The sequence below is a fragment of the Pteropus alecto genome, unplaced genomic scaffold, assembly GCF_000325575.1.
Source record: "Pteropus alecto unplaced genomic scaffold, ASM32557v1 scaffold43, whole genome shotgun sequence".
Classification (NCBI taxonomy): Eukaryota; Metazoa; Chordata; class Mammalia; order Chiroptera; family Pteropodidae; genus Pteropus; species Pteropus alecto.
In genome coordinates, this window is record NW_006435764.1 from 1,624,548 (window position 1) to 1,637,538 (window position 12,991).

Here is a 12,991-nt window from a genome sequence, read left to right on the forward strand (position 1 = left end):
TCGTCCTCGTCCTCGTCGTGGGGGAGGGGTGTTCCTAAGCCCTGCGTCGTCACAGAGGCCCAGGGCTGGGACAGGGCCCGCAGGCCATCTGCGTGCTCTGGGGAGGGGCCGGGCCAGGGTGCCGCTGTGGGGGATGTCTTGAGACAGCTCACCTCAGCCACCACCCTTCCCCCGCTCCCCCTCGGCTAGAGGGTCCCCTGGGGGCTCTGGAGTCGAGATGCTGGGCTGGGTGGCGGCACCCGCTGTGTTCACCTCGCGAGCATGAACTGCAAGGGCCGGCGGAGGACCCGGTCTCCTGGGACCAACGTCCAGTGAGAGAAACGGCTAAGGCTGAGCCGACACGCGTGCTCACCGGGTACCGAGAGGGAAATCAGGGCTGCTCGGGGGGCTGGGGAGGCCCGGCCTCAGAGCGGTGACCTCGGCCAGACCTGAGGATGAGGGGGTGACTGGCACAGACCATGGGAGCGGCAGGAGCCAAGGCCACCACGCCCGAGAACGAGCAGGAGGTCCCGGAACGGAGTGAACGGGGAAGGAGGCCAGGGAGCAAACGGGGTCGGGCCTGGGGGCACCAAGGGACTCGGGCTTCTCCGGGCCATGAGATGGGAGGCCAGGAGGCTCTGGCGTGGTTCGTGTTGTTAGAGGACCCCCATGCTCTGGCAGAAGGCTGGCTGGACGGTGCCCGGGCTGGGCCAGGGCCGCGACGGGCAGGCGGGGCTGTCCCCAGCCCTGCTGGGTGGAACGGGGAGGCGAGGCTGGGCGTGGGAGCCTTTTGCTGACGGGGAACAGTGTGGGGAACAGCATGGGCGTGGACACCGCGAGGCCCGAATGGAGCAGCGAGAACTGCCAAGACCCACAGGGCCGACCGCGCTGGCCCGAGCCTGGCTGCTTGGGGTCAGTCACGCCAGGTGGAGAAGCGTCTGGGCTGATGCGCCCAGCGTCTCTGCCCTCGGTGCTTCCCTGGGCGATAGCTGCCGCCCTGCGGGTGCTCCGCCCAGCTGCCTGTGCCTTAGGTCCCTGTGGCTCCTGTCCCCCTCCCTGACCAGGCAGCAGCTCAACAAATGAGTGCCGGGACCGGGAGCAGTGCCCACGGGGGTGGGCGATGGACATGGCGTTCTGTGGAGATGGAGAACTCAAGCCTCCGGGGGACTCGGGGCCAGGCCCTGAAACCCTCTCCGCAGCCACGCAGCCCAGGCTGGACATCAGGCTGTCCCGGTGTCTAGCAGGGCCCGACGTCCACGACTGTGGCCTGATGAGGCCCTACGGCCCTCGCCAAGACCAGCAGGAGGCTGGGCTCTTGAAAAGAACTGGGCACCGGCGCTCCTGTCCACCAGTCAGAATTCGCTTGTCGGACCCTGTGCTGGGGGCTTCTCATGAGCTCCGTGTGTTTGGGGGGGCTAGCAGTCCCAGGGACTTTGAGTTGTGGCTGGGGCCCAGGACAAGGAAGGCGACTTCTGCCCTGAGCTCTGCAGCCTGGGCTCCCTCCCCAGCTGGCCAGAGCAGGGGCTGGGAGGGCAGCAGGCGAGGGTCCCTATTGTGAGCCCCTCCCAGCCCTGCCCCACCGCGTCCCTCCAAGCTGTGGCCAGGGCCTGGAGGCCCGTGAGGCCCGCTGGGCCTCAGCTGCACCCCTTCTCCGGGGGGCTCAGCAGTGCCAGGGACAGCGCTGGGCGCGCAGGTGCTGCAGGCCCGTGGCCGGTGCGGGAGGGAGATGGGCCCCTCGGCAGCCTCCGTCCCCCGGCTCCGTTGCGCCCACATTTTCCTAGCGTCTGTGAAATGGGGGAGCCTGGGACAGCTGGGGGCGGGGGGCGGGTTCGAGGAGGTCTTTGCTCCTCGGTGCGGCCTGTCAGTTTCCACGCCCCCTTGTTTCCTCCTCTGTGAAGTGGGGGCGTTTGGAGCTCTGCGGTGAGGCCCAGTGGAAGACGAAGTCCGTGCAGAGCTGGGACACGGACACGAGTCACCACAGCTGTGTCCCCGTGCGCGTCCCCGTGCGCGTCCCCGGCGTGCGTGCCAGGGCATCGGGCTCCTGTATGCCCTGCCTGGAGCTGCGACGCCCCGACTCCCACAGCCCAGCTCAGCGCCTGTGTTAGACGTTCTGAGTATTCGCCTGAGAATGGCTCCCCCCGAGCCGTCGGCAGACAAGAGGAGGGCTAAGGCGACCTCTGCCCCGGGACCCTGGAAAGGGCCCTGGGCTGTCGTGAGGGGCCCCACCCCACCTTGCTGATGCACAGGGACCCGGTCCCGCCCCGAGCCCCTGGGTGTTTGTTCCGTCTCCACCTCCAGGGCTGTCGTCGGCACGAGGTCCGGAGCTGAGATCAAGGCTGAGCAGGTTCTGCAAAAATTTCCCCCGAAAGACTCTTTTCCACGATTTTCTTTTGAACACTAAGTCGTGACCACATCAGACAGGAGCCGGTGGCCGGGGGTCGGACCAGCAGCCGCCCCGCCCGGGGTGCCTAACTGGCTGTCCGTCTAGTTGCCTTTCCTCCTGGGGGGCCGTGGGTCGCCCTGCGGTTGCTGAGCCGGCGAGAGGGGACAGCGGACCAGGCAGCTTTCGCTGGCCTCACCCTTTTAGTCGCTGTTGAGTTGCAGAGAACGATGATACGCGATCCCCAACACCGATCTGCCAGGGCAGCGCCCGGGGAACGCGCCCCATCCTTGGAGTGGGCACTGCCTTCCCCCAGGGGTGGCGGAGCCTCCCGGGCACCCGCCCCACCGACGCTCCGCCCTCCTGCTCATCATGCCTCACGATCGGCCAAGGCGCTCTGTGCTCAGGGCCGAGGCGAGCACAGGGCCCCGGGGCCAGGCCAGGATGGGTGAACCAGGGAGCCCGGGGCGTGTGGCACGGAGGTGTGGCCCGAGCTCTAGGAGGGGCACAGCTCAGGTGACAGAAACCAGGAGGGCTCCCCGGGGCTCGGCCCCCACTGCCCGCTCCCCGTAGGGACTGTCATCCCGAGGTGGCCTGGCGTTCAGACCTGCCCCGCAGCCCTCACCCTGCCCGCCTCCCGGCCACGCGGCCGCGTCCCTTCTCCCAAGGACACCCCGCAAAGCCTTCCACGCCCTTGCGCATCTGGACGCGTCAGCAGACGTTCAAGTGCCGTAAAGGGAAAATTTATGAAGCTGCAAATCTGTCACGTGCGCGGCTCCGGTTAATGCCGCGCCGGGCACTAAGCCACGCCCACTCCAGCCTCGGTCACGGCTGCCTCCGTGCGGGGCCCAGGGGCACCCCAGAGCCCAGGTGACCCCCCCACAAGGGCCTCCCAGGGCACAAGCTGGTGGTGGGACTGAGGAGGCCCATCCTGTTGGGGAGGGAGCTTGGGGTAGGGGTGAGGAGAGGTGGGGTCCCCTCCCCACACCCCATGCAGTGTGTGCTTCAGGTGCTGACCAGTCCCCACCCTGCCCAGCACGGAACCTGAGAGTGGAGACTGTGGGGTGCGGTCCCCCCAGTGACCTGAGTAAGGCCCTTCTCCCGTGGGTAGGGGTAGGCCTTGGCGATGGTCTCCAAGCTGCTCTACAGAGAAATGGGGTGTAGGGCAGGTGTCTGGGGCTGGGGGTGCAGTGAATGGCCCCCCAGAGGAGCCTGGCACCCCCTCCCTCTATAGCCTGGGCTCCCGCATCAGCTCTGCCTGGGGAAGTAGAAGTTGAGGCCCTTCTCGCCTGGATGATGGGACCTCAGACCCGCAGCTGTCCTCAGGCCGGGGACAGGTAGGTCTCAGACCCAGTGCCAGCTGAGGAGGCGGAGACCGTGCCCGGGGGTTCTCCTGCGTCTCAGCCCCCAGGAGAGGGGACAGGCCACCTCGCAGCCGTTCGGACAGAGGCGGGGCTGCTGGGACAGGCTTGGGAAGTGGGGTGTTGACTGCCACACCGAAGCCCGGCCCGGGTCCACTGCATCTTCCTGCACCCCACAGCATCTTCCCCAGCCCATCCCCCCAGCCAGCACCTCGCTGCACCTGGTCTTAAGGAAGCAGGGCCCAGGTGGGTCCTGGGGCAGGCTGACTCCGGGCGGCTGGGGACACAGACGTCACACACCACGTCACCAAGTGCGTGTGTCCAGGTGACGAGCGGCTGCGGCCAGCTCTGCCTGCGCCGTCCCCGGCTGCAGCAGTTGACCCTCGGTGGGGCTCCCTCCCTGGTTTTTACTGCCACGTCACACTGTCCCCAATAGCAGCCCTGCATGCTCGCCGCTTCCCCGTACCGGCGGGCGACTGGCCGCCTCCTTTCCTTCCCCCACTGTTTCCAGTGTCCTGTGTTCCACGTCCCCGAGGCAGGGAGGACGGAGCACCCCAAGGCCACTGGGGGCCGTCTGAGCTGTGGCCCCTCTCCAGACCCTGGCCCTGGCTGGGCCACTGCTCCCTGGCTACAGAGGGCCCCCACCCACCCACACGTCTCCAAAGGTGCAGACACACTCAGGGGTCTTGACACCCACAGGCATGTAGGTACATTCCACACGCACGCAGGCGTGACCGAGGCCTGAGCATGGCTGGCATTTACAGAGACCCTCAGGCACCAGGAGCCGCCTGCACATCGGGGCTGCCCCACCGCCTAACTCACCTCTGCTCTTGTCCCCACAGGTGACACAGCTGGACCAGAGGCTGGTGCTCATCACAGACATGCTTCACCAGCTTCTCTCACTGCACCAGGGCGGCCCCCCGGGCGGCCGGGCCCCCAGCGGGAGCGGGGCCCAACTGGCCCAGCCCTGCCGTGGCTCCATCAACCCCGAGCTCTTCCTACCCAGTAACACCCTGCCCACCTACGAACAGCTGACCGTACCCCGCAGGGGTCCCGACGAGGGGTCCTGACGAGGGCCCAAGGCCTGAGGGGGGGGAGGCCTGCCGGCCTGCCCCGCCTCTTGCTCAGCAGGGGTGCCCATCAGGCCGCCTGCCACTTCCTCCAGGGCTAAGAGAGCGGCCCCTCTCTCCCAGGCCCTGGACTCCCCATGGGCCACCTCAGCCCACGAGCGTGGGCTTGGGGGTTCACTGAGGCCACCTCTTCCCAGCCGGCGGGTACTAGAACTTGGCTGGGTGAGGAAGCCTCTAGACTGTGGCCCCCGTTGCTTATGTGGTGTTTGGGACGCAGTGGCAGCGGGTCAGGCTGGGCCCCAGGGCTGGGCATCCCGGCCCTCGATCTGTCCCATGTATGGCAGGAAATAGGACAGGTGCATACAGGGCCACCCTGGTAGACCCCAGAGGGCTTTCTAAGGGGAGACTGAGAGGCAGCCTAGATAGGGCCTGTGGGTTCCACACCCCCCACCTGGAAACAGGGACCCAGGCGGACCCAAGGAGGAGACAGGCGGGGCAGGGCAGGCCCAGCCCATGCCAAGGATGCCCACGAGGCCCGCTCAGAGGACCCCAGGCCTGGGTCCTGGCCCTCAGTCTCCAGAGATGCTGACTTGATGGCAGGGGACGGTGAAGAAGCTGACCCCGGGGCCATAGCTTCGAGCAGGATGGGCCCGCTGCTGTCCCCGGGGCACTGTGCCAGGGGCAGGATGTCCACCAGTGGAATAGCGGGGGACAGGCCCCCACTTTGGACTGGCAGCTTCTCCTACCCATTCCAGAGAAAAGAGGGCCCCCCAACCCTGCTCGCATGCAGCCCCGCCTCCAGCTCCCCGCCGGGTCCCAACAGCTGGACGGACGCGCAGAACCCGCAGCGGCTGCACCACGGGGGAGCGTGAGGGGGACGCGGCCCCTCCACAGGACCGGGCTCCTCCTGGGCGTCATGTCTCAGAAATCAGAATAATTTGTGGTGATTTGGAATCTGCCTTTTAATGAGTTTCACGGTGTGGTTTTGATTCTTTCTTGTGCTGGCTTCTCCTAATAAACGTGGAGTCACAGGGCTGGTCTGGGTGCTGCTCTCGCCTTGATTCCTGGGAAGACCATCTTTGGGACAGCCCTGTCCTCCCTCGGAGCTGCCACCCCCAGCCCTCAACATGCCAGAGCTCCCTTGCTCTGTCTGCGCCCGCCCAGGAGCCCCCAGTCCCCCTAGCCTGGGGTGGGGGCTCCCCGGTTGACTGAGGGGCGCCTTGAGGCCAGCCCGTTCCTGCCTCTGCCCCCAGAGCCAGCAGCACAGTTGGCTCTGTCCACCTGAGCTGAGAAGAGGGAAAGAAGGTGGCCAGAGACAGGCCCGCCCTCCCGCCTCTGCCTTTGCTGGAACGCCCCCCACCCCGCATCTGCTGAAATTGTGCCCTTAGGCCACGGTCAGCTCGAAGGCGCTCCTGCAGCAAGCTGTCCCCGACAGCCCCTCCAGGCCTTGGGACCCTTCGAAGGGGCGGGGGGAAGCAGAAGTCAGGGACCCTGTGTTTCATGCCCTCGACCCCCCCACCGCGCCTATCCCCGACTACTGCCCAGAGGCCCAGCTGCCGTCCCCACAGGCCCTGCCTGGGCCCCCGAGGCCTCTCGAGGACAGGAGCCCTGCAGCCCCCTGGAGAGAGGTGCCCAGGTAGCCGCTGAAGAGGGACTCACGGCCCCGCAGAGGAAACGGGCCAGGTCCAAGGGGCTCAGAGGGGCTGCGAGGCCCGGCAAAGGCCGCGGGTCAGCCCCGTGGCCCCCGGGGGTGGCCCCGGCCCAGTGGCATGATCAGAATGCAGTCACTGCCCTTCTCCCAGTAGCCCCAGGGGAGGCGGGCACCTTCCAGGGCCCAGCACGCTGCCCAGGCGCCCGGCCTGGTCAGGGCCTGCGGCGCCACAGCGAAGTCCGCACCCCGGGCACCGACCCTAAGGGACACTCTGGGGCCTCTCCGCCTGCCTCTCCCGGGCCAGGCTGGCCCTCATCGAGGACCCGCGAGCCCACCCTCCAGGACCGTTAAGGAGCTTGAGGCGCACAGACTGGGTTCTGGCGAGAGTGGGGCGCAGAGAAGGCCCGGAGCTCCAGGGCCCCCCACAGGCACGCTGCCCCACGCTGGGCTTCAATCTCCCCCAGAATCGCGGTGCACCCTCTGCAGCTCCTAGCAGACGGACGTACGCTGGGCAGGTGCCGCCCTGCCCCTGCCCTGCCTCGGGGGCACCCCAATGCTCTGCAAGGCTCCCCCACTCCAGCTCAACACACTCAGCCCAGGCAGGGGGTGGCTGAGCCTCCCCGCCCCCGGGACTGCTGCTCCTGACACCCTCCTTCCAGAGCCCACCCCAACACCCAGGCCATCGGGGCCGGGGGCATCTGAGATTTCGAATATGGGGCTGTCCCAAGGCCAGTGTCAGGATGGGGGTCCAGGTCCCCACGTCGGCTTGGCCCCAGCGGGAGGGGAGGGCCCTGGCTCCCACTGCGGGGACTGGCCGGTGTGGGGGCGGGGAGCGGGCAGCACAGGCCCTGGGCCTCCCCAGCCTGCGCCCACCGGGGGAGGGGTGAGAGCAACAATGACTGGAAAGGCAAAAGCTGCCATTTCCTTGTTGGGTAAATATTTGCAGAAACCCCAGGAAGCGGCTGGCTGGAGAGCGGGGCCTGGGGCAGCCCCGGGCCCAGGCCCCAGCGGGACGGACCCGCAGCGGGCCCGGCCCCCAGCCCAGCGCTGGCCCCGCCGTCGAGTGTGCGGACGGTGCCAGAGCCGCACCCCTGGAGGGGCCGTGCCGCCCTCTCGGGTGTGAAATGCAATTTACCTGAAATAAAGCCCAATTATGGAATTAGCTAATTAAAGCCCGCCGTGGGGGCCGGCCGGGCCGGCTGGGTGCTCAATGCCCGCCCGGTGCCCGCAGCCCGAGGAACAGATGGCGCCCCGGCCTGCCGCATTCCTTCACTCTGCCCCCCGATAACTGACTTGGACAGCACACGGCCATCTGGTGTATGACACGTCCTGTGTGCCCCGGACAATGGCCCAGCAGACCTCTCTGGGAGAGGACCGTCGCCCAGGCAACGGTGGCATGTGCAGGCCAGACCCCTCCCCCGCCCTCCGCGGGCTCGCCGGGCGCCTGGCCGGCAACATCCATGAGTATTTGTCCTCAGCGCCCGGCCTTTGTCTCCAAATTGGGCTCCCTTATTGAGGTCCTCAGTGTCCACTGGGTGCCCGGGGCGTCTGCTGGGGGCACAGGGTGGTGGCACCTGCCTCCTCTGCCACGCCCCTCCTCCATCAGCGTGCCCTCTGGAGCTGGGCAGGGCACCACTAGGCAGTGCCGTCTGATGGGTGCTAGGCGGGGACCTGCCACCCTGTGCCCTGAAGTAGGTGATCAGGCCGGTGTTCAGACTGGGGCAGTAGGACAGCTGGAGTGGGAGGCGTGGGTGGCAAAGGCAGACAGCGGCCTGGGCTCCTAAGACAGCCCACCCCCACAGCCCCGAGCCCCCGCCGCCCTGTGGGGACCCGCCAGGCCACCCGACGGGACAGGGTCCTCGCTTTCCAGCATGCAGCCCGTCCCTGGTTTGGGGGCCTTCCTAGCTCCACTGAAACCCACCTCGCCAGCAGCCCAGCTTCCTCCAAGACCACCCTCCGCCCCCATCAGCACCAGCTCCTGGCTCTGGCCCTGGGCTCATGGCCGGGCGAAGCACGCCCAGGGGCCAGAGCCAGACAGCCTCAGGCTCCCACTGGTGTCCGGGTGTGCCCTTCCGGCCCTAGGGCAGAGGGGGCCTGCGGCCGGCTGGCGGCCCAGGAGCCCTGGAGCAGGTGACCTCTGACCCCGCCAGCCAGCTGCTACGTTTTCACCTGCTGGAGAGGGAACCGCCTCGGCTCCGGCAGACCCCGCCTGGGAGGAGGTGGGGGGCGGGCGCTGGCTGGAGCCGTCAGCCTGAAGAGGGTCTTCTCTAAGGGTGGGCTCCTGGCCAGCCATGGGGAAGGGCCCCCTGCCTAGGTCTCTGAGGCCAGGGCACCAGCCCCTGCCCGCACACACCTCAGGCGTGGGGTCCGCTCTGAGCCCCAGACCCTTCTCTCCCAGCGGGTCGCTCTGTGGCCTCCCAGGCCTGATTTCGTCCCTTGGCCCTCCCCTCAGCTCCCCTGCGAAGCACCAGCAGTGCCGGGGTGCACGGGGCCTCCTCGCCCCCTCCTACAGCCCAGCACCGGGCAAGGCAGAAGGTGAAGGAGGGGCAACGGCCTGAGCAAACCTACCGGACACCAGACGACCCGCCCCTCTTCTTGGCCTTTGTCCCAGCGGCCACCCACCCCAGGGCACCAGGTAGGGGTGGGTATGCCCTCAGTCCCCAGAGCCACACCCATCCGGCCCCTCGCCTGTTCTCAGCTCATCTCATTCCGAGCAGTGACCATCGTCTGTCTGAGCAGGCCTCGCAGTCCCGGACAGGGTCTGCCTGTGCCCGTAGTGGGCCCAGCACCAGCTCCTGCTTCCCGTGGGCCCGGGCTGCAGCGGGCGAGGGCCGAGACTGAGTGGACACTGCCCATACCCTCTGCTCTCCCAGCGGCCCCCTCCACAGCCTGCTCGGTGACACCCTCTCCAGGCTTCCAGCCTCTAGAAAGCCTGTGACCTTTCTGGGTGACGTCAAAGCGAAAGGCTTGGATCAATCAGCCACATCTTCCTGCCCAGCCTGCGGCCCCAAGAAGCTGGCAGCAGCGGCAAACTCATGGCAAAGGGGTGCCAGGATGCACATGGGGTGCCAGGATGCACATGGGGTGCCAGGATGCACATGGGGTGCATGGATCGTACTGAGGGGAGGGAGGCGCTTGGAGCAGACAGGCCTCTGGCACGTGGGTTCCGCCGCCCCCGGGTGCCGATCGGGGAACGAAGGCCCAAGGCAGGTGCCGCGTCCTTTCTGTGCCCTGGAAAAGGAAGGGGTGCCAGGATGCACATGGGGTGCCAGGACGCACATGGGGTGCCAGGACGCACATGGGGTGCATGGATCGTACTGAGGGGAGGGAGGCGCTTGGAGCAGACAGGCCTCCGGCACGTGGGTTCCGCCGCCCCCGGGTGCCGATCGGGGAACGAAGGCCCAAGGCAGGTGCCGCGTCCTTTCTGTGCCCTGGAAAAGCCTCGGAGGAGGAAGGGGAGTTGCCGTGGCAGGGAAATCCATTGCTGGGCCCGGAAGCCGGAGGGCAGGGAGCAATGGACCGGCCGAGAGGAGCTGAGCTTCCCGGTTTGGATCTCGGGGACAGAGTGGCCAGATCTAAGGAAAACGTACAGAAAACCCCCAGGTGGTGTGAACGCAGCTCCTCCGCCAGCCCACGCAGGCTGAGAAGCCAGGACACCTTTCTGACGCAGCCGCGTGCCCACTGGTTCCAACCAGGCTGCCACTGCTCGTGCCACGCAGGAAAATTCCGAACTCCCCACGAGATCCTCAAGAAACCGTTACCGGCCTGACCGCGGAGTCGCTCTGCCAAACCTCACTGAATTCCTTCTGGTTGTTTCTGAGCTTTATCCTTCCGCACTGCCACCCCTAACACCCACACCACACACGCACACATATGTGCACACACGCACAGGCACACGCACACGCGCACACACACATGCGTGCACACACACACGCGTGCACATGCTCGGTGCACGAACAGCCTCCATGGGGAATGGGGGTGAAGAAAGACCGGAAGCTGGAGACTAGGGGGACCCTCTCGCGCCCGCCCGGGCTCAGCCGCTCTCTTGCCGTGTGTCCGGACGGAGCCCCTGACCCTCTCTGAGCTTCAGCAGGGCGCCGCGGCACCGGCTTCACAGAGCTGCTGGCAGAGCGCTATGCATACGAGAAGACAGGACAAAGCCACAGCAGCCCCCAAACCCCGGCGCCAGCGACACAGCTCACTGAGCTCGGAAGCGCGTGCACGTTAACTGGTCCCTTCAGCCAGCAACACGTCTTTATACAGGGCTGCAAGAGGACCACTCCTGACCCAGGACGCCCCGCAGCAGGTCAGTGCTGAACAGGGAGCTGCCAGGCAGTGCCTCACTCGACGCAGAAAAGGCCTCCGTAGTCTCCATCCCGTTCTCCCAGAATGTTCAAGAAAGGCCGACTGTGGCCCAGGCCCCCGGGCCCGAGCAGCCCCTGCGGCAAGGCCAAGAGCCCTGATGTCAGACCTCAAGGTGCCACTCCCAGGACGCTCCTTTGGCAGCTCGGCTCCATCTCAGTGTAAGCCCTGGGCCCGGAAGTCTGCTGGAGGGGCCGTGAGGTGGGCACATGAGGGCCCTCGCCCCCAGGCCACAGCCTCTCCGCCAAGGACAATGGGAGTGACAGTTCGGAGATAGATTGGCCAGGCCAGGGGAGAGGAGGCTCGTGCTGGGGGAGGCCCCGGGGTGGGGTTCCCCCAGGCACTTGGAGGGTGGAGAGGCAGGAGCCCTGTGGATGGGCTGGGCCTGGGGACCACAGCTTCCCCTGGGAGAAGGCCCATCCCGGACGGGGGCGGGAGGCCCCTCCACAGAAAGGCATTCTAAAGAGGGGGCTGTCGGGAGGGTGGGTAACGTGATTAAGCAATCTCAAAGGGTCTTAATCAAATCTGTCCCCGCCCGCGGGACTGCCTCAAAGGGACTCGGGCAGGAAAGGAGGCACAGACAATCGCCTTGGGCCTTCCACTCGACTGGCCTGGGGGCTGGCTCCGCCTACAACCCTTGTCTGTCACCCGGAGCCTACAACTCTTGTCTGTCACCAAGGGCTGGCTGGCCTTCTCTCCGAGCTCCGTGGTGGCCCCAGGGCCTGGGATGATCCCGTGCTGCCCGTTTCAGGAGACTGGTAACAGGGGTGACATGCCACTCCTGAAGGAAGCCTCAGGGACATCCCCTCAAAGTCTCAACCACACGGCCGCTGAGAACACCCCTCACATGCAGGGGGCCGAGGCTGGGGAGGCCACGCGATGCGGGGCGGAGGGATTCTGAAGGCCGTGAGCTCCGGCCGGGTACCCAGCGCCCTCCACGCCCGCCCCCCGGCTGTCGAATGCGGTGGGGCCAGGTCCACGTGGCTGGGGTGGGCTGAGGGCAAACGACGAGGCACATGCAGTCGGCGCTTCCTGAACGTTCTATGGTGGCTCCTCAGGCCGACGGTCCTCAGAGGCCCCACTGGACCCCCGCTCTGCTTCCTTTGACTCTTTTCTCAAGGTACAGACACAAGACCATGGTCACCGTGGGCTGCCAAACAGCCCAGTCCCTGGGCTGGAAGAGGGCGGGCCCCTCCCTCGGCGCCCGCCGCCTCCAGGGAGGGTCTGCAGCGGCCCAGGCCAGCGCCCCCATCCTCAACCTCGGCGTGTGTGTGCGCGGCTTCTGCGGGCCTGCCACCTGAGCTGGCCCTTCTCTCTCCGGGCCTGTCCGGAGGGGCCTCAGTCCACCTGCCGCAACCACGTTCAGCTCCCCCCAGGGGACGTGGACTCGTTTCTAGGCTGTGGTCCTTGAGAGCCGACGAGAGCACCCACACCCGTCCCAGGGGCTGACGTCACTTTCCTAGAGCTATGCCCAGTGGCCTGAATTCTGCTCCCGTCACTTCACAGAGCAGGGGACCCCCAACACCCCAGAAAGGGCCTCTGGGTGCACAGGGAGCAGCCACAGCTCAGAGGGCATCTCCTCTCGGGCTCCACAGCCTGCCGCCCGCCTCCGGCCTGGCTGGCTGGTACCACCGGTCTCTGCCCCGAGGCGGCCAGGTGGATGCACCCAGGTGGGCGGGACAAATGAACAAATGAACGAGCGACTCGGCCAGAAACACTTGAAGGGACGGACCCCAGACACGAGGACCCCAGCGGTTAGGTGCAGGGCAGGCGGGCACGCTTCTCTGTCTGACTCCAAAGTCCTTGCCCTTAAGCACCAGGAAGCCCCATGGTTCCTCGCCACTCAGAGCTCCTCTGGGGAGGGCCGCCCCCTGCTCTCGCCTCACGCAGAGCCCGAGCTGCCACGGGGCAGCGGATGTGTCGGTCTGGCTCCTTCCAGCACCTACCGACACCCCGTCCTCCTTCCCCACCGTCCCCTGCCACCGGCCCCAAGGCGAAGCCGGCCGAGCCAGGCCCTGACAATGCTCCACAAAGCCCTGCGTGTGCCCAGCGACTTCGGTTACCCGGCGCCTGGCTGGCCCGGCCTCCCGCGAGCCCTGCCAAGGGCTGGCACCAGGGCCCCAGCAGCCCCTCTTGCTGCCAGGCAGCCCAGAGGCTGCTGCCGGCTCGGTCCCGTCCCCCAGGAGCA

At 67.2% G+C, this 12,991-nt stretch overlaps 1 protein-coding gene across 1 annotated transcript in view; it reads left to right on the forward strand.

Moving 5' to 3' along the window:
• KCNQ1 (potassium voltage-gated channel subfamily Q member 1) overlaps positions 1-5,816 on the forward strand; it is a 287,759-nt gene extending 281,943 nt beyond the window's left edge. Inside the window, exon 20 of the mRNA XM_015588669.2 lies at positions 4,563-5,816. Within this exon, the coding sequence (XP_015444155.1) occupies positions 4,563-4,790 (228 nt within the window). The 3' untranslated portion in view covers positions 4,791-5,816. The remainder of the gene's footprint in view (positions 1-4,562) is intronic.
• Positions 5,817-12,991: the final 7,175 nt, after the last annotated feature.